This window comes from Temnothorax americanus, unplaced genomic scaffold, assembly GCF_048541705.1.
Source record: "Temnothorax americanus isolate GAGA-0224 unplaced genomic scaffold, ASM4854170v1 Scaffold24, whole genome shotgun sequence".
NCBI lineage: Eukaryota > Metazoa > Arthropoda > Insecta > Hymenoptera > Formicidae > Temnothorax > Temnothorax americanus.
Genome location: NW_027509381.1, coordinates 361002 through 379743, shown reverse-complemented (window position 1 = coordinate 379743; position 18742 = coordinate 361002). Strand labels below are relative to the sequence as shown.

Sequence of the window (18742 nt, the reverse complement as noted above, 5' to 3'; positions counted from 1 at the left end):
GAAAGAGAACAACTACTCGCCCGCGGCGACATGTTCCAGGTTCCAGGACCGCGGGGACAGAGCATTAGCAGTTCAGCCGTCTTACGGCAAACACACATTTTTGGCCAGCCGTTTTACGGCATACACTCTTCGTCAAGCCGCCGTGCGGCACACACATATATTTTAGCCAGCCGTCTTACGGCAAACACATATTTTGGGAGCCGTCTTACGGCACACATTCGCCGGGCAGAACGAACCACGGAATCGCTTTGCCGCCTCGCTCAACCGGGAGTGCGCACGTCTCCTGCTGCTTTCTTTCCTGCCTGCTCTATTGCTTGCTCTCCACCGCTTGCTTGCTTGCACGTGCTTTGCCGTCGCATGCCGAACGAGACGAGACCACGAGTTCAGAGGACAGGACGAGGGCGACGAGGCCTAGCAGAATCACGGTAACGACGGCCGACACGGTGAGTCGCTTCGCTCTAATATTTCGCTGCATGCGCTTCTGCCTTCGCGTTAAACATTTGATAGTCGTGAGGGGAAATCAACAACCCCGCTCTGGTCCTTCGAGTAACAATATCGCAAATCTTGCCTCCGGGGCGAAACTATCCCCGTTCATATATATGTGTGTGTGTGTGTGTGTGTGTGTGTGTTTTTTTTTTTTTTTTTTTTTTTTTTTTTACTGAACATAAGATTTAATAAACGAACACAACTTAAACGTTTATTCTTCACCAAAGGTTTTGTTAAAATATCTGCCATGTTTTTATCCGATAAAATTACATTAATTAAACCTTTTGCTTTGAGCATCCCTAGAAAAATGACATCTTATTTCAATATAAAGAAACCTTTATCCGCCAGTGATTAAAAACGCGGAAGAACGCGGTCAATGCGATGCTTGACGTCTTTAATAACTACCACCTCCGGTTACAGTTCACCTTTGAAACCGAGGTTGATAACTCAATACCGTTTCTTGATACATTAGTTATAAGAGATGGTGAGAGGCTAATTACGAACTGGTACAGAAAATAGACCTTTTCGGGACGATATATAAATTACTTCTCCAATCATCCACATAAATATAAAATTAACACCATAACTAACTTGGTCGACCGTGCTGTTTTGTTATCTGATGATCGGTTCCATCGTGCAAATGTCAAAATTGTTAAAGACATTCTTATAAATAATTGTTTTCCGACCAAGTTAGTGAATAAACATATACATAATAGATTATTGCAATTGAAGAACAGAAAAGATAGTGGCGATGGTGTCTCAGATGTTTCTTTTGACACGTACGCGTAATCATATAGCGATCCCGTATATCAAGGGCTTAAGCGAGGGTATATGTCGTATCTTAAAAAATGTCGGACTGGAAGTATTATATACGATACCGAAGAAGCTTAACACAGTTATCAAAAGAGGTAAAGATAGATTGACAAAGAACAAAGAAACCAATATTGTTTATCAGATTGATTGTGGAAGCAGTGAGGCTTCTTATATAGGGCAAACTAAGAGACATCTCGAGACTAGAATCAAGGAGCATTGTAATGATATCAAGAAGCATTTCAGTAATCACTCTGTTGTGAGCAAACACAGATTACACAATAACCATAATTTTAAGTGGTCAGAGCCTAAGATTTTACATAAGAAGTGTAATACAAAAAAGAGAGATTCCTGAAATGTTTTTTATTAAGAAAAACAACAACGTTATTAATCTTTAGAGAGACACAGATAATCTAAACGCAGTATACGACGGTGTCATCTCGTCGGTTTAATTGTTTATATTTGTCAGTTCTCTAGTTTTCTTGGCAACCTTTTGACTCCTTGATTCTTTTCCTTTGTTAGTGTTCAGTCTCCTGAGTACTTCCACTCGCATAACATCGCATATCAGAGAGTCTCAAACTTAAGATGCTTGGTGGTGGAATTTTAATATTTAAGACACATAAGAATTGATTGTCGCATTTTTCTCTCCGCATATTGGTTTTATATGAGTGATTTCCCGTAGTTGTGTTTTGTGACAATGCTGGGACATTCCCATGAACGCAAGGAGGTCTTGATTAACATATGACGAGTCTTATTGATGATTAGGTAATGCTCTCTGTTTTTATGACTTATAATTTCTAATTTATATTTTTTATGGTGTTACATCGCGATGTTCATATATTTCAGACGGCACTTGATAAGGGCTCTAAACGTGAGCCGAAACGTTGTGCACTTATGTATAATTTTAGCCAGGTAGTCGAGTAATAAAAAATTGAATCTTATTTCAATATGTTTGCTTCTTTGGTGAAACATATTCTCTTTACTCAGAGTACAATTGCGCTTTGATTATTGCATAATATATCCGTTGGATCGTGTACATATTGATCTCCATACATCTCTTTGATTAACCTACGTAAATGTATAGTTTCTTTCGTTGCTTCGGAAAGAGCTACATATTTGGCTTCCATTGTTGAAAGTGCGACTGATGTTTGCTTCTTAGAAAACCAGCTTATTAGTCCTCCAGCTAATATGTATGTTTCCTGAATGTATGTTTGCGGTCATCTTGATTACCGGCCCAATCTGCATCGGTATACGCTTGTAACGGTTTCTCTGTTTTTTGGTACAATATTTTATAATCAACAATTGTTGTTTCAAATAACGGATGACATGTTTCGCGCATTTCCAATGTTGTAGTCCAGGATCTATTTAACGCTCCAACTGTAAATGAAATATCGGGTCTTGTGGTATTTGCTAAGTAAAGGAGGCTACCTATTAATTCTTTATATGGTTTACATTCCATTTCTTTAGATAATTATAATTTAATACCTGAAGTTAAAGGTGTAGACACACGGGTTTACATAAGCTCATTCCAAATCGTTCGATAATTTCATTTATATATTTTTTCTGTGAAATTTTTATGGATCCCGTATCCCCATCTCTTTCGACTCGTATACCGAATATTTCGCTTACAGGTCCTAAAATTTTTATTTGAAAAAACTTTTTTAATTTGAGCTAAATTTTAGATATAACTTTTAATGATTTTGACGTAAAAAGGACATCGTCCACGTAAACGACTGCTATTACATAAACGCCATCACTAATGCCAGTATAAACGCAAGGTTCTACCTTAGAGGCTTTAAGCCGAATTTCTTCTAATTTTTCTCTTAGTTTATCTTGTCAGGCACGGCCAGATTGTTTTAAACCATAAATAGGACGACGCAGACAACATACTTTATTTTTATCATGTTCGAACATTGGAGGTTGCTCCATATATATTGTTTCTGATAAATAGCTCTGTATATATGCCGTAGTTACATCCATTTGATGTATGTGATAACCCATTTCTACGCTTACTGCTAAGAGTGTTCTTTTCGACTGTATTCGCGCAACAGGAGCATAAACTTCTTCATAATCAATACCATATTTCCGTTCACATCCGCGTGCAACTAACCTAGCCTTATACCTATCTATTTCCCCATTTTGATGCCTTTTTATATAAAAAAACCCATTTAGAAGAGATTACTTTCATATCTGGTGTTCTATTAACTAACTCCTATCATGTATTACATTCTAACAATAAATTTAATATTTGCTTTTTATGGCATCTAGCCATCTATCTTTATCAGATATTTCTAATACATCCTCTATCGTTTCTGGATCGCTATTTAAATCTATTGCAACGCTTGGCGTATGATATTGTTTTTTGGAACGTCCTAGCTTACCAGTTTTAATCATTTTAGGTCTCCCTCTAATCCTTTTACTATTTTCGGAAGTTAAGACTTCTTCATTCAATGTATCATTTAATATTTCATTTGCATCTCCATATTCACTTGAATCTGAAATTTCTTCTACATTCTCTAACTCACTTTTTTCTTTTTCAACTATAGGTTTTATGTCATCTAATATTTATGTTTGGTATTAAATCTACGTCTATTGATTCTACTTTCTTATCATTTACATCTTTGATAAAGCGAACGTCTCGACTTTTAATTAGCTTTCTACTACTGGGGATCCATAGTCTATAAGCCTTTGACTCACTAAAATAACCAATAAGTATTGCCTTTTCTCCCTTTGGATCAAACTTTGAAATCCCTGGTTCTTTCTTTAAGAACGTAGCCTAAGAACCAAAAATTCTAAAGAATTTAACGTTTGATTTGCAATTTGACCACAACTCATATGGAGTTATGCCATCGTTTGCTTTTGAAGGGCATCTATTTTGTAAAAATACCGCCGTATTAATGGCTTCAGCCCAAACCCTCGGGTACTTTTAATTTAATTTAACATTGCACGTGCCATCTCAATGATTGTTCTATTCGCGCGTTCCGCGACTCCATTTTGCTGCGGAGTATATTCAACCGATAATTGTCTTCTTATACCTTGACTTTCCAAATACTCATTAAACTCTTTACTAACATATTTTTTTGCATTATCACTACGTAACTTAATTATCCTACAACCAGTTTCTTTTTCGACACGTAACTTATATTTTTTAAATTCTGTTAAAATGTCACTACGTGATTTTAAAAATACAACTTCCATATATCGCGTCTTATCGTCAATAAACGTCGCAAAGTAACGTGCATTTCTATATAATTTTACCTTCATTGGCCCGCAAATGTCTGTATGCACTATATCTAAAATGTTTTTTGCTTGACTACCTTTTTTAAACGGCAACACATGAATTTTGGATTGATCACATGTTTTACATGGTAATTTTTTACTTTTCGATGGTAGATCTAATCCGTACTCTTTTCCTATCAAATTACTCTTTTAAATCATTATAATCCAAATGGCCATACCTTTTATGCCACAACCTTAATTTTGAATTATAATTATCACTAACACTGAGAACTTTATGGTTTGCCATTTGTTTAACTACATACATGCGATTTTTCCTAGTTGCGGTAAAAACTAATGAATTATTTGGTCTAGTAATATACGCGTTATTCTCCAAAAATTTTACCTTGTATTTCTTTTCAGTCATCGCTGGAACTGATAATAAGTTACTTCTTAATTCCGGTACATATAATACGTTTGTTAATTTTGCTGGCTTTAGTTACCGTGTATTTTAATATTAATTTGTACAATCCGTGAGATATTATATTTTCTTTCCCAGCTGTGCTTATATTACTAATTGGTCCATCAGATAACATCTCAAACGCGTTTCTATCGTTACATATATGTGAGGTAGCTCCGCTATTCAAAATACTATTCGTTTTTTTCTGACGAACAAACTAGAGCCAAGATCGCGATTAGAGAGTTCTCTTCTTCCTGTTCTTTTGTTTTACTTGTTTGATTAGCCTTGCCGCCATCTTTTCTTCTTAGCCGACAACGATTCGCTTGATGTTCATATTTACCGCAGTTGAAACAATTGCCATTAAATTTCCTCTTATCCTGGTCGCTCCTGGTCGAACCTTTGTTTGTAGATGCAGATGACTTTTTATTTGCGTGGAACCGGAGCTTTCCGGGAAACCTAGCGCCGACGTTGTAGCGTTTTCTTTATTATCGTTCCCTTGACGCCTTGCCTCTTCTTCTATTAGCTTTCCTTTAATGAAGTCCACTGTTGGAATTTGATCCCTCGACTCGATTGCCACACAGAAATTTTCATAATCGTCAAGTAGACTGCTTAATAACATAATTGACTGCAACTCGGGAGGTATCTCTATTTCCGCATCTTCCAGTAAATTAACCTTTCCTTGGAAATTATTTATGTATTATGACATTGACGTCAGAAGAACTTTTTCTTAGGTTATACAATTGTTGATACAGGACTGCCTTTCTTATCGGACCTTTTGAACTGTGTATTCTCGCTAATTCATCCCATGCCTGTTTGGATGTTGCAGGTTTCCTTAAATGTCCTAATTCTGCCTTTGATACGTTCAGGATAATGAGTGCAAAAGCCTTTTCATCCTTGATCGTCCAATTCGATGCACTTCCGCATCAGGCCTTACGATTTCGCCACTTGTATAGCCCCAGAAATTATTATGTATAAGCACACTCCTCATTTGCATTTTCCATGCCTCCTAGTTACCGTCGGATAACTTTTGGTGTGCTGTATACTGCTATGCATTTTGGCACGAAGGATCGATGACACAAAGAATCGATGACGCAGTTACTCGTTTAACTTTCATTACGACTTTCCAATATCTATTAGTTTTTTGGGCAGGGAAGACTATTAAAGACAGTCCGTTATACTTCAGTGTTTATTACAATGTGTCCGATAACACAAAAACGCCATATATAAGTACACACAAGAGAGGAAGCTCGTGCAGTAGAGCAGGAACAATACAGCGCTATCGTAGCGGTCGGTAAAACAACATAGCGGGTACATGAAAATAACTAAACTGTATAATATTACGATATCTCTACAAATATAAATAATTTAATTATTGTGCGATGCAGTTACATATGATTTGAAAAAGGTAATTATGAAGGAGAGGGGCTTTCTCGCCGATTCCCTGCTGAAAATGACCGATTAAATCCGATTGGTTTCGTATTAAATTTGGTGAAATTGAATCGGAATGAATGCGTTTTCAATCCGGTTAATCGGATGCCCGATTGGAAGTAAATCGGTTCTAATAACAAATCAATCGGAATCGTTTTTAATTCGGCATTTCCGGATTAATCTGAATTCGTCGTTTTCAGTTTCAAGCGTATTACGTATATTAATGCACATCCATTTTAATCGGGTGAATAAAGTAAGCACATGAATCGTGTTGAATCCGCATCAATCGTAAAATTTTAATGCAACACCGAAATCGGATTTAATGCGATATTTCCGGATTCATCTGAATCCGACTGAGTCGGTTTCACTCGTATTAATCTTAATCCATTTTAATCGGGTAAATAAAATAACCACATGAATCGTATTGAATCCGCATCAATCGTGAAATTTTAATACAACACCGGAATCGAATTTAATGCGATATTTCCGGATTCATCTAAATTCTACTCAATCGATTTCAATCATATTTGCGCTTAATCCATTTAAATTGGGTGGTGAAAGTAGCTATGTAAATTGGATTAAATCCGCTTTAATCATTAAAATTTTTTTTGTAAAAAAAACTTTTTTTTTCTCAAAAGAACACACTGTCAATCTGACCCTACACACACTTTGATCGTCCACCAATTTAAATTGACGAGTGCAATTAGCTTTAAAAAATTCCCAGATGTACTTGGAACATTGTTAAATCAATTGATATAAATAAAAAGTGCCCTTGGAATTATTTACATATTTTAAAAAATTTAAAAAGAAAAAATTGTTTTTTTGAATTTTTTAAAATATGTAAATAATTTTAATGGTGGACGAGCAAAGTGTGTGTAGGGTCAAATTCTCCGTGAATGAAAAAAAAGGTGTGTTTTCGAAGGGTTAAATAAATACTGCACATTGTAATAAATTTGTAGTACAAAGAATGGAATTATAATAAAGTAGTAAATAATCCTGTTTATATAACCGGAATTCACGGATTCTATCAGTTTGAATCGGTCTCAGTCAATCCGTTTAAATCATTATAATTTCGTGATTTTGGAGTTCACGAAATCATAACAATTTAGACTGATTCAAACCGATAGAAAACGAGTGGAATTACATCCTTGAGTACGAATCCGTTTCAATCGTTTCCAATCAGTATAATCGTTATGAAATCATACACGCAGAAAATTTTTCTCGAATAATGTAGAATACTCATAATAAAATTTACTAGATTTGCATCGCACCGGTAGGATATACGCGTATTCAACCGGAAATTAATATATGACAATAGAAAAGTAATAGTTTGATCAGATACATCTTGTAACCTAAAGGTAAATAAGTTTGCCATACTAACAAGGAAATATGAAAAAAGTAAAAAAAAGTCCTATATTAATATGTATATAGACGACGGAAGGCGCGCGGCGCGAGCGGCAACGCGGGCTCGCGCGGCGAAAGGGTTCGGCTCGCACCCGCTACGCGGCGCATCGCCGGTATATTCTCGCGTGATTAAGATTCAACATCGACCCCTATATCTGGGGCAGCTCGGCAGGGTTTCTACTTTCTACCGCGTTCTCAAGTTTGCTCGTGGCGGACAGCTGACCGCCACAGCCTATAACAGCAACTTGTGTTTTTGCCATGACTGCAACAGACGTCTCGTTTTTTGTCCATCAGCCATATTTTTATTCTTTGCTCTCTTATTTTCCTATACTTTCTTGAAATCTTTTGCATATTATGACTGTATCCTAGCCGTGCAAGATTAGTATGGTATTTACTTTGTTCGTGTATACTTGTATTTTCGAGAAAAATTTTCTGCATGTAACGATTCAAACCGATAGGAACCGATTGAAATTACATTGTTGAATACCAATCTGTTTCAATCGGTTTCGATCAGTGTAATTATTATAAAATCATAACAATTCAAATCGATAGAATCCGATTGAAATTACATCCTTGAATACCAATCCGTTTCAATCGTTTTCAGTCGGTGTAATCGTTATAAATCCGTGATTTCCGGATCAAGAATCCAGATTCATGCGGATTCAAAATTTTTAATTGGATTCAATCGGTCATTTTTGGCAGCTAAAATTTCAATTTTGTGTATTTTGGTGCGTAAAACATAAATCTGTAAGTTAAAATTGTCGCTTTTAATAAGAAAAAAATTATTAAGTACTCAAATTGATAGTTGCGTGGTTAGAATGTCTGTCATACCGACATGATGTAGACGCACATGATCATGCGTAGTGACGTAAAAGTGCATGAAATTACAGTAATAATACAGTATATAACGATAATCTGGTCCTACAATAGTCTGGCATCTTACTTTAATTATGTGCTATTATTTGACTTTGTATTTATTATACTTTGTATTTATATAGACTTTTCAATATACCAATTATTTTCTGCTTTAAAAAAAGCATAAATTCTATTTCTATTATTTTTTTTAACTATATGGTTAAGAAAGATAATAGAAATTAAGTTAATCCTTTTTTTAAAGCAGAAAATAATTGGTATATTGAAAAGTCTATAAATACAAAGTCAAATAATAGTACACAATTAAAGGCGCAAGACTATTATATGAGAGGTTGCTGTTATACTGCACAAGTACTGTAATTCCATATACTTTGTCACGTCTTTTTATGCCTGGTATCTCGCCCGGGACGCGCGACGGATCAAAAGGGGTTAGGGAGAGAAGGATGGCAGGCTTCCCCGACGGCTCTCTCGCACAGTCCGACGATTCAACACCAAAAATTAATATTAGGCGCCAGACGCGTAAACTCGCGTCCACCAATTTACGCTAAGATCGCGAAAACCCGAAAAAAAAAACACAAAACACAATTAATTCGGCGTGCGAGAGGTCGGCCAGCTCGACCTAACGGCTATGGGCGGGGTTGATGAAGGGCAGCGCAAGATTCGGCGGGGTGACGCATAATCATATTCTCAGATGTTTAATAAAAATTCATGACAAGATTTATTGTATATTGGCAATGTTGTGAAATAGTCCATAAATTTGGAAATAACGAATGGTTATATCGCGGAAGTCAGAAGTGAAACGGAATAGATCATTAGATTAATTGTATTACAGAAATTGAGTTAACAAAATTAAATAATATAGCATGAAAGAACATTAATCTCGAACTCAAATTAAACACAGTAGAAGTGAGCGCGAAAATAGCATAGTAAACAGGACGTAATATAGAGCATAACTAGAATTACATAGAAGAGAACAAGTGGCAAAAAATAGGCTCGAATACAAAGCAACAGGAACAGGCGCGAAATAATAAAGTACATCTTATGGACATTCTATGTAAACTCGAATTACATAGAAGAAAATGAGAAACAGACAGTATTTTCAATTACGGCGTAACATCAAACCTAAGATATCGTCAAAATATTGCCGCGCCACGCTCGGCGCGCAAGAACTCAACGTCCGAAACCGCGAGAGGAATTCTGTCGCCAAGAGACCCTAAACCTGACGCGAATTATCGTACGACCCTTACTACGAGGGTATAACACACATACATATATATATTGTCACGTTCTGACTGTTATAGTTCGTCCGTTTTTTGGTCAATGCATTTAAGCAATTTACCAGGGATTTGGACAAGTCGTGTGAAAGATATTATTATTATATTTATTATTCGGGACCGAAAAGATATCTGAGTTTATACGTATGGTAACGAGGATCAGCTTTATTTATTTGGTTATAATTAGGATAATCAACGTCGAAATCGACAGGAATAGGTTTAAAGGGGGGTGCGTTTTCTAATTGTTGCAATTGTTGGAGGAAGGGGAGAAGATCTTGATTAGAAATGACTGCTTGCTTGATCTGGAATCTGATTCGTTTAATACGAACGCGCCTACCTCCTTTCTTCGTCATTCAGCCGCGTTCACGAAAATGAATTTTAAGCTCGTCACACTCTTCGGCAGCGCTCAAAACCATAATCCGCCACACCCTCTGCTCGCCACACTCTTCGTCAGCGCTCAGATCGTTAGCGTAGAGGTCAAATTCACTTTCGGGAATTTGTCGAGATTATTGTCTTTTTCTGGAAACCAACTCCGTAATCGCCACGCTTTCGGCAGCGAAAGTACTGGATCGCCACACTCTTCGTCAGCGCCCCAGCACAGATCGCCACGCTTTGTCGGCGGAAACTGCGAGTCGGAATCCCAGAAGTGACAGTGATTATTACGACCCCCAAGAATCAACCCCGTAATCGCCACGCTTTCGGTAGCGAAAGTACTGGATCGCCACACTCTTCGTCAGCGCCCCGGCACAGATCGCCACGCTTTGTCAGCGACAACTGCGAGTCGAATCTTATTGTTAGAAGTGATCGATTTGTTGATTAAAAATACGAAATGAGATTCCAGATTTTTACACTTGTTTCTTTTTAAACTTATCTTACCTTTATTCTATAAATCTCAATACAACTTGTGCGTGAAGCGCGGTCTTATGAGGTATGATAGTGTAGGGACTAATAAGTCCCAGAATTGAGCGCGAATGCTCGAACTTAGCGTATAGCGGAACGTAGGAAATCGAATAAGGTTAGGAGAGAGTCTGAGAATTACGTCTAGTCAAGACCGAAGTTAAAACTTATCTGCTTTCCGTGGCGTTTTTCCGCCCTATTTATACCCGAAAAAGACCGGAATCTCCCGCGCGAGATTCCCGCTTTTTTCCTACGCGTCTTAAGGGGGGAGGTATTCTATAAGCTTCTAGAATATTCTAGAAGCGTAGTTTTGGGCCCATCTGGCCCCCAGCCCTTCAACGGACTCCGATAAGATAATCTAAACATTTACACTAACCCTGGCCGTTTCCTCGGATTTCCAAGCCTAGCGTGCGTCTCCGTACGTAACAATATATATATATATATATATATATATATATATGTATATATCGCTACGCCATGTTATGTGCTTTGGCTCTAAAGAGTGAATTATAAATTATTGTAAGTTACTGCAGAAGTAACGTTCGCGTAAACATAGTAATAAACGGTCACGACTATCACTACATATCTCCGACCCGCTGATATTTTGCTTTTTGTGACACCTACATCCTAATTTCGTGGCACTTCGATCCTTGCGCGTGACGCGACCGAAATTCGGAATTAAACGATCGTACTTAGTAATATTTAACAATGTGAGACCACGGTGTTACGCGCGAACGCGATATGTATTTCCAGATTATATAACTGACTGACAGCGCGCTGTCCGCGCAAACGCACTGAGCCGACTGAGCGACGAGCGCGGCAGCCGGCAGCGCGCACGTACACGTATATGCTGTCTCTTTTCAGTGCAGCAACACTGTCAAGGAGGGGACCCGAGGGGTCGCTCGAGATGTTCTCAAATGCCATCTATCGAGGCAAAAGCAACCGTATGTACGACGACGACGACGACGACGACGAGGGGATGCTAAATACCGACAATTGCAGTCAAAGCTCGTTCTTTGAAACGGTTTTATAGATCGCAAAATCCTTTTACAGGAGTAAAAGTATAGGTACTAATTAATGAAGAGTGGGATTATAAAAAATTAGTGATAATTTTAAAAAATGTAAAAATGCTGTCACCTCATTTTCTAATATAAACAGTTGTATAAGTAATATGTACAAAATGAAATGTTATTTCCACTCTTCAGAAAACGTGCACAAATAATAACGTACCTTTGAAATTGAGATTGAAAGCCTGGAATAAAAATGAGAGCTTCGAATAAATTATAACCTATAACCATGTCTATCCTTGTCTGTCATCATTGTCTATACAAGGACAGATATAGAATTTAGTCGGTAATACAAACGGCTTTAGCATCCCCTTAATTGTAAAATTTACCATTTCAGACTTTGCATCGTAATATCTCCGCTCGTAGGGCACGTAGCGGAAAAATAAAAACACTCTTAATATAAATCGACCCCAAGCTATCGATCAAGCCTACTTAAAACTTGATCCGTTCATTCGTTATTGAGATCTCAAAATCTCGGGTAAAATACTCTCAACTCGTGCGTTCGCGTAAATGAGTCACGGTGCGTCTCGCTCCGCGCGTACTTGGCGCGAGAAACTACCGTGTCTCTTGATATATCTATATATTTGATAAGAATTTGTCGAGAAGAAGTTCCTGTCGGCGGCTGTAAGTAATAATAAATCTGTATCTTCCTGCCTGAGTCATAATCTGATATTTAATGATGTAATGTTTAATATATAATAACCGCAGGTCTTAATAAACATAGTGACACGGAATTATTGCCAGAAGCTTATCTCCCGATTCTTAAGGTGGTCCTTTCGTGAGAACAAGTATTAGATAAGTACCTAAATTTGATATAAGTTAAATATACAGTAATAAGGGACATGTGTACAAAAAATCAAGTGATGAGGTTACCGACACTTTACAAGAAATAAGTCATTCTAAATGTGCGTTCGCGGAGCGTGCCATATATTGTCATTCTATCCTTGTTTACATCTAATGAACGAGAAAAATAGAATGATGCAAATCGCCACGGCCGAGGTTTTCAACGAATAATACATGTACACTTATAGCGATCAGATGAATACATTATTCATGTCTTAAAATATTCCCTGAAGTTTCCGGATTTTGTACATACCTTGAAAATAAGGGCTTGCTGAAAGTTTTGCTCTGATATATGAGGTTAAATAAGTAGTGGATCCAATCGCATATTACTACTTTACTCGTACTGTCATGCCTGACCTAACCTAAATCGAGTCCAACTGCACTACTATTGTGATATTTTTTTAATTAGTAAATAATTAAATACGATTAAATCGTGCGTGTAAAATCATATTATATTATTATAATTATTGGAATGCTGTGTAATGTTTGTTTTCAATTACCTCATGACGGACTGTTACTTAATTGACTAGCTGGGTCCGCGAAAGGACCACCTTAACGCACTCGCCCGCCTTCCTGATCCCCACTTAGGTTTCTTCCTCTCCTATACTCAGTCCCTTCCACATGTTCCACGCGACAAATGCTCTGACTCTCGCATTTGACATCAGACCGACCACAGTCAAACATGTTTTCCTCGACAAGCGTTTCTACGGTTGAAGGTACTTAGAATAATTTCTGATTGGTATTAATTCAACACTAATTAAATAATTCACACAAGGACATCGGCATCAGTCCTACCTAACGTTTGACCGCAATGAATGGATAATAGAGACGGGATCCTTTCTCGATTGACCCATAGACGCTCGATAAAAAATCGGACACGATGATCTGCGTTTCCAGCTTCGACGAGCTGTGGTCAGGATTGATACAAGGAATATGTATGCGATTGACGATAGCATGTATGTAAGCGATTGGCGTTTTGATTATGTTAATTAGGGGGGTATTGTAATTTTAAACTGCAATTTTAACTTGTAACGACTACTCCGATGTTTATGTTCAACGACTATGTCATTGTTTTGTCACACTGAAGAAGGCCACCGTTATGGCCGAAACGTTTGTTGATTATTTTATTGTTCAAATTATATTATGGTAGCACAAATATCCAGCTAGTTCGCAAGCCATTTGTATATTATTTATATTAAGCGAACACTATCTACTAATTGTTTAATATATATTTGATATGTAATATATATGATTTAATTATATATGTATACATATAGATATCTCTCAAATAATTCAGTTATATCTGAGGGTTCTTCCAACTATCCACTCTTGAGTGCTATTGTGTATATTTTAACCAATTTTATAAAAATTGGTTGGCGTCCAACGAATACTTTCTTTTTTGTAAAACTTAGAGCCCCGACGGCCACGGACCCGGCTGCGTAAGTAATTAATAATAAATAGTAATTAATAACAAATAATTAATAATAATTAATAAAAAATAAAACAGCCTGTCTCAAATTATTTCTAAAAATGTCAAATATTTCTGTATGCGTAATACAGGGTGCCGTTTCGAGCCCGTATTGGAAATTGGTGTCACATGACAAAAGAAGAAGTAATACAGGGTGATTCGAAACAATCCTATTGTTCCGAAAATATCGGATTCTTGACTCGATTCTGACAATCAGATGTTCATATAGTACAAATAATCCTTATGAAATCGAAAAAGATTCATTTTTTCAAATTCTTTATGAATTCGTGTAATTTGGTCGAAATGAATTGAAAAGGAAAATTCCTTTTTTTAATATTTCAAAAAAACTACGAACGCTAGTAACGTGCGCTGTCGCGACGCAGCCACATGTGCCAATATTTTCTCGTAAGCAAAAATCCTTATGCGATAGGATAAAAGGCGAGCCTGTGAGACACTGGACTCTATAATATTTTTCATGATACAATATTTTTTGCAATATCTCCGAGATATCATACAGTATAGAAAAGCAAGATGCACTAGCACATTTTATGTTCTTTCAGATACAGAAACTGGATCAGAAGATTTTTGATAAATTTTTTACGTAGAACTACGTCTTTCCCGGAGGGGAGGGGGGTAACTTTGGGTGCACGACTGCAACGTTTTTTCTTGCAACGTTTTCTTGCAACGTTTTCTGCAACGAAAACATGCAACACTAATATTTCTCGAAAAGTACCGAATTTTAAAGAATTATATATGAAACAGGGGTAGAATATTTTGGGAATGGCGGTGGTGAGGTTAATTTTTCGTTACCGATTTTTTTTAAACCGGTTGCGTAATTTTTCCAATTCGCGTAATTTTTCGGGAAACCGAAACTTAAAGAATTATATATGAAATAAGGGTAGAAAGAACTAAAGAATGTAATAAAATTAGAAAAATGGCTAATAATAAAGGGGTTTCCAATTTCTGTTTAAAAAAATGTACCTGATTGCTTTAATTTTCGCAAATTTTGAGATATCAAGCTGAATTTTTTTTCTGGATAATTTTTATAGATAATTTTTTATTACCGATTTTTTGAAAACCGGTTTCGAATTTTTTTAATTTTTTGGGGACGGATCAAATTTTAAAGAATTATATAGAAAGTAGGGGTAGTTTACCGGGGATTGCCATCATGTGTATAATTTTTCGTTTCCGATTTTTTAGAAACCGGTACCGAAATTTGTCTAATTTTTTGAGAAATAATACGTAATTTTTCGGGAAATAATAAGTATCTAATGTCCTACACCGAGCTACTCATTCATTAACGGACCGATTTTCTTGAAACCGGTGCAAAAATTTTTCTAATTTTTCAGGGACGGACCAAATCTTAAAGAATTATATAGAAAGTAGAATTTTCCGGGGATCGCCATAATGTGTATAATTTTTCGTTTTCGATTTTTTGGAAACCGGTACTGAAATTTTTTATAACCAATTTTCCTATTCTTTTTCAGATACAAAATAGCGCTCAGATATAAAGCCCCATTGGAATAGTATGTATAATAAGCATAATGTCGAATTTATTTCGAATTCTTATGAAATAGAAAAAGAATTTTTTTTGCATCTGAAGAAGGACTCAAAATTGATGACATAAAAATGTTTTTTTTTTTACTTTTAAGAGTCATTTTAGAACAGAAATAATACGGAAAAAGAATTTATTTCATAAAGGAATTTAAAAAGTATTCTTTTTCAATTCTCCTTGCTATCTTTTTCAATAATTGATTTCTGCATTTTTTATTTTCCATAAGTGCAGTGCATGCGTTCCTAGCAATGGTAGCCCGTATCCCGAGTTAGATAGGATGATAAGAGACTACCATATGTGTCCTGTCCGTATATCACGAGGAATATCACCGAAATAAAAAAGAAAGCCGTTCGCTTGTGGCAGTCGATGTCGTTGTGTTCTTGCTCGGTAACACAAATGCTTGAAATGCCATCATATTACCGATTGTAATGTTACATGGAATAATATGTGAACTACAATTATGTGTCAACTAATATCCATCTATACACATTGTCGTACACTCGCGCGTTAAACTTTTAAGACTTGTTCGTTTTAGTTGAACTTCTTGCACAGTTCCTTTTTTCCTTTTTTTCTCCAACATAAAAAGAAATAGAGAAAAGATATAAACTGTGCAAGAAGTTCAGTTAAAACGAACAGACCTTTAGATAACAATTTTATTTATGTTTGCGGGCGATATGTTTAAATTGTTTCTACTTTGTTTTATTTGTAGAAAGAATAAGTTGATAAATATTTATTACGCCAATAATTTTTAATTCTGTGTCTATCTATATTTTATTATTTGCAGGAGATAATTTTTGCAAAGGATAAATATTTATATGCTAATAAGTTAAAGGTCCCACTGTGATCATCTATTTTTAATTATTTGTACAAAAAAATTAGATGTATATAAAGTAACTTTGTCCTACTATCGTCTATTTTTTTAATTTACTTACTACGCGTGTTTTACTAATTTTTTAAATTTTTCTGATATGCTAATTTATTACACGGCTTATTTGTAAAACAAATAAATCACTAGCTCCTAAATCCATATCTTTAACAAAATTATATCCGAAATATTTTTTCACAGCTTTAATGCACGATTTGGCATTAAAAAGCGTGGGTTTAAGATTGAGATTTCGAACATATTAGACTCTCTAATTTTAACATTGCTTTTTCTATTAATTCTTGCTTAGATTAGCGGTAAGATTAGCGTTATCTTTTGGCGACATTTATCACGTTTTCTGTCTTGTATAAATCTAGGAACGTGCATCTTATTTCTCGCGTACGGGGAATAAAGTGCAATTTTGAAATAAACGTATCCTCCACTCATCAAGCTCGAATCGTACTTCAAATTAGAGTTTTAACTAGCAATTATTTACCTCTTCTTCTTTCTCTTTCTTTTTCTCCCCATCCTTTACATTTTAGCATTTCATCATGACAAACCTTCCATCTGCCATCGAGCCCATCTCTTTCTTTCTTTCGTTCACACTTAACTTTTATATTCGATGTAACAACTGCGTGCGTTTCATGCACTCTGCTATAAATCGCTCATTTTTTTACGCGCACTTGGTGGACAATTCATTCTCATAGCCTTAGAGTGGCGTATATCGTCCTCGACTCGCTAGCTCCGGTTTGGTTGACCTTCCTTACCTTTTGCAGCTCCTCGTCGATCTCCAGCGCCCTGATGAACAGCGGCCCGAGCACCGCGTACTCCATCTTGCGCAGGTTCACGAAGACGTTGTCCTCCGTAAGGACCTTACCGCGCGGACTCGTCGCCGCCGCCGCCGCCGCCGCCGCCATCGTTGAGCTCAATGCCATGCTGCAACACGGAATAACCGGCTAGACTAGCATCGGCATCGGTACGGACACGGAGGATACTGGCGCGTTCGTCATCCTTACCCCGGCCAATCAGCATCCCTACCGGCGCTACCGGCACTCTGTCTTGCCGTCGCCATCATCATCTTCGTCGGCCAGCCGCCGGCGATCGCGGCATTCCGCAGCGCGCGTGCGAAGAACAGGTTTTGAGCTTTAAAATGCTTTTTTAATTTTGTGTCTACAATAATTTTTCGCCGAGTTTTAGTGGTTTGAGAATTTGTAGCCCAAATTTTTAGCATATCAACAGTGTTCGTATTATCGTAAATATCATAAATGTGTGTACTCATCGTGTGATAAGATATGCACATTTATAATATCTATACAATGACTTTCGATTTGTATTTAAAATTACGCTTCCATCGTTATCATTGATGTTCGATCGTTCACGCAAATAATAATTGCTGAGGTAAAATGCAATTTTGCAAAAGTATACGAGATTGCTATTTCGTAAATATATGTGCTTATTTTAGGAACATTTATATAACAAATCATGAGTGTAATTATATCACATATTTTGTGGGCTAGATTAGACATTTATATCCGTTTAGATGTAAAGAGAGAGATTGCATTTTTTCCCTGCAATTATCACTCGCATGAACGATCGAACATCAATGATAACGATAGAAGCGTAATTTTAAATACGAATCAAAAGTCATTGTACAAATATTATAAATGTGCGTACTTAATCACACGATGAGTACGCACATTTATGATATCTATATATACAATGACTTTCAATTTGTATTTAAAATTACGCTTCCATCGTTATCATTGGTGTTAGATCGTTCACGCGAGTAATAATTGCGGGGAAAAAATGCAATTTCGCAGAAGTGTACGAGGTTGCTATTTTGTAAATATATGTGTTTATTTTAGGAACATTTATGTAACAAATCACAAGTGTAATATATCACATATTTTGGGGGCTAGATTAGACATTTATATATCCCTGTTTAGATATAAAGAAAGAGATATCTTCTTGGAACTTTTCGACTTTCGTTTTTTCTTCAATAATACAGCGTCGAATGGAACTGTATCACTACACGCATTTTTGTGACAAACATTCCGCGTGTCAAACGCTTGGGCAAACAGACTTTTCGCGATAATTAC

The 18742-nt window shown here is 36.5% G+C and overlaps 1 protein-coding gene and 1 pseudogene across 3 annotated transcripts in view; both read right to left on the bottom strand.

The window, feature by feature from the left end:
* The window catches only part of LOC143898640 (alanine aminotransferase 1-like), a 29300-nt gene extending 11363 nt beyond the window's left edge, over positions 1–17937 (bottom strand). Inside the window, exons 1-3 of one of the 2 annotated variants that reach the window (XM_077408235.1) lie at positions 17919–17937; positions 17660–17813; positions 17411–17579 (exon numbers count right to left, since the gene is read on the bottom strand). In XM_077408235.1, coding sequence (XP_077264361.1) covers positions 17411–17579; positions 17660–17813; positions 17919–17922 — 327 coding nt within the window. In that variant the 5' untranslated portion in view covers positions 17923–17937. The remainder of the gene's footprint in view (positions 1–17410; positions 17580–17659; positions 17814–17918) is intronic. The other variant, XM_077408236.1, reaches the window with a different exon arrangement.
* On the bottom strand, positions 629–8064 carry LOC143898708 (uncharacterized; annotated as a pseudogene). The gene is made up of 3 exons (XR_013257280.1): positions 7993–8064; positions 2782–6017; positions 629–2673 (listed from the first exon to the last, which is right to left on the bottom strand). The product of XR_013257280.1 is annotated as an uncharacterized LOC143898708 (transcript).
* Positions 17938–18742: the final 805 nt, after the last annotated feature.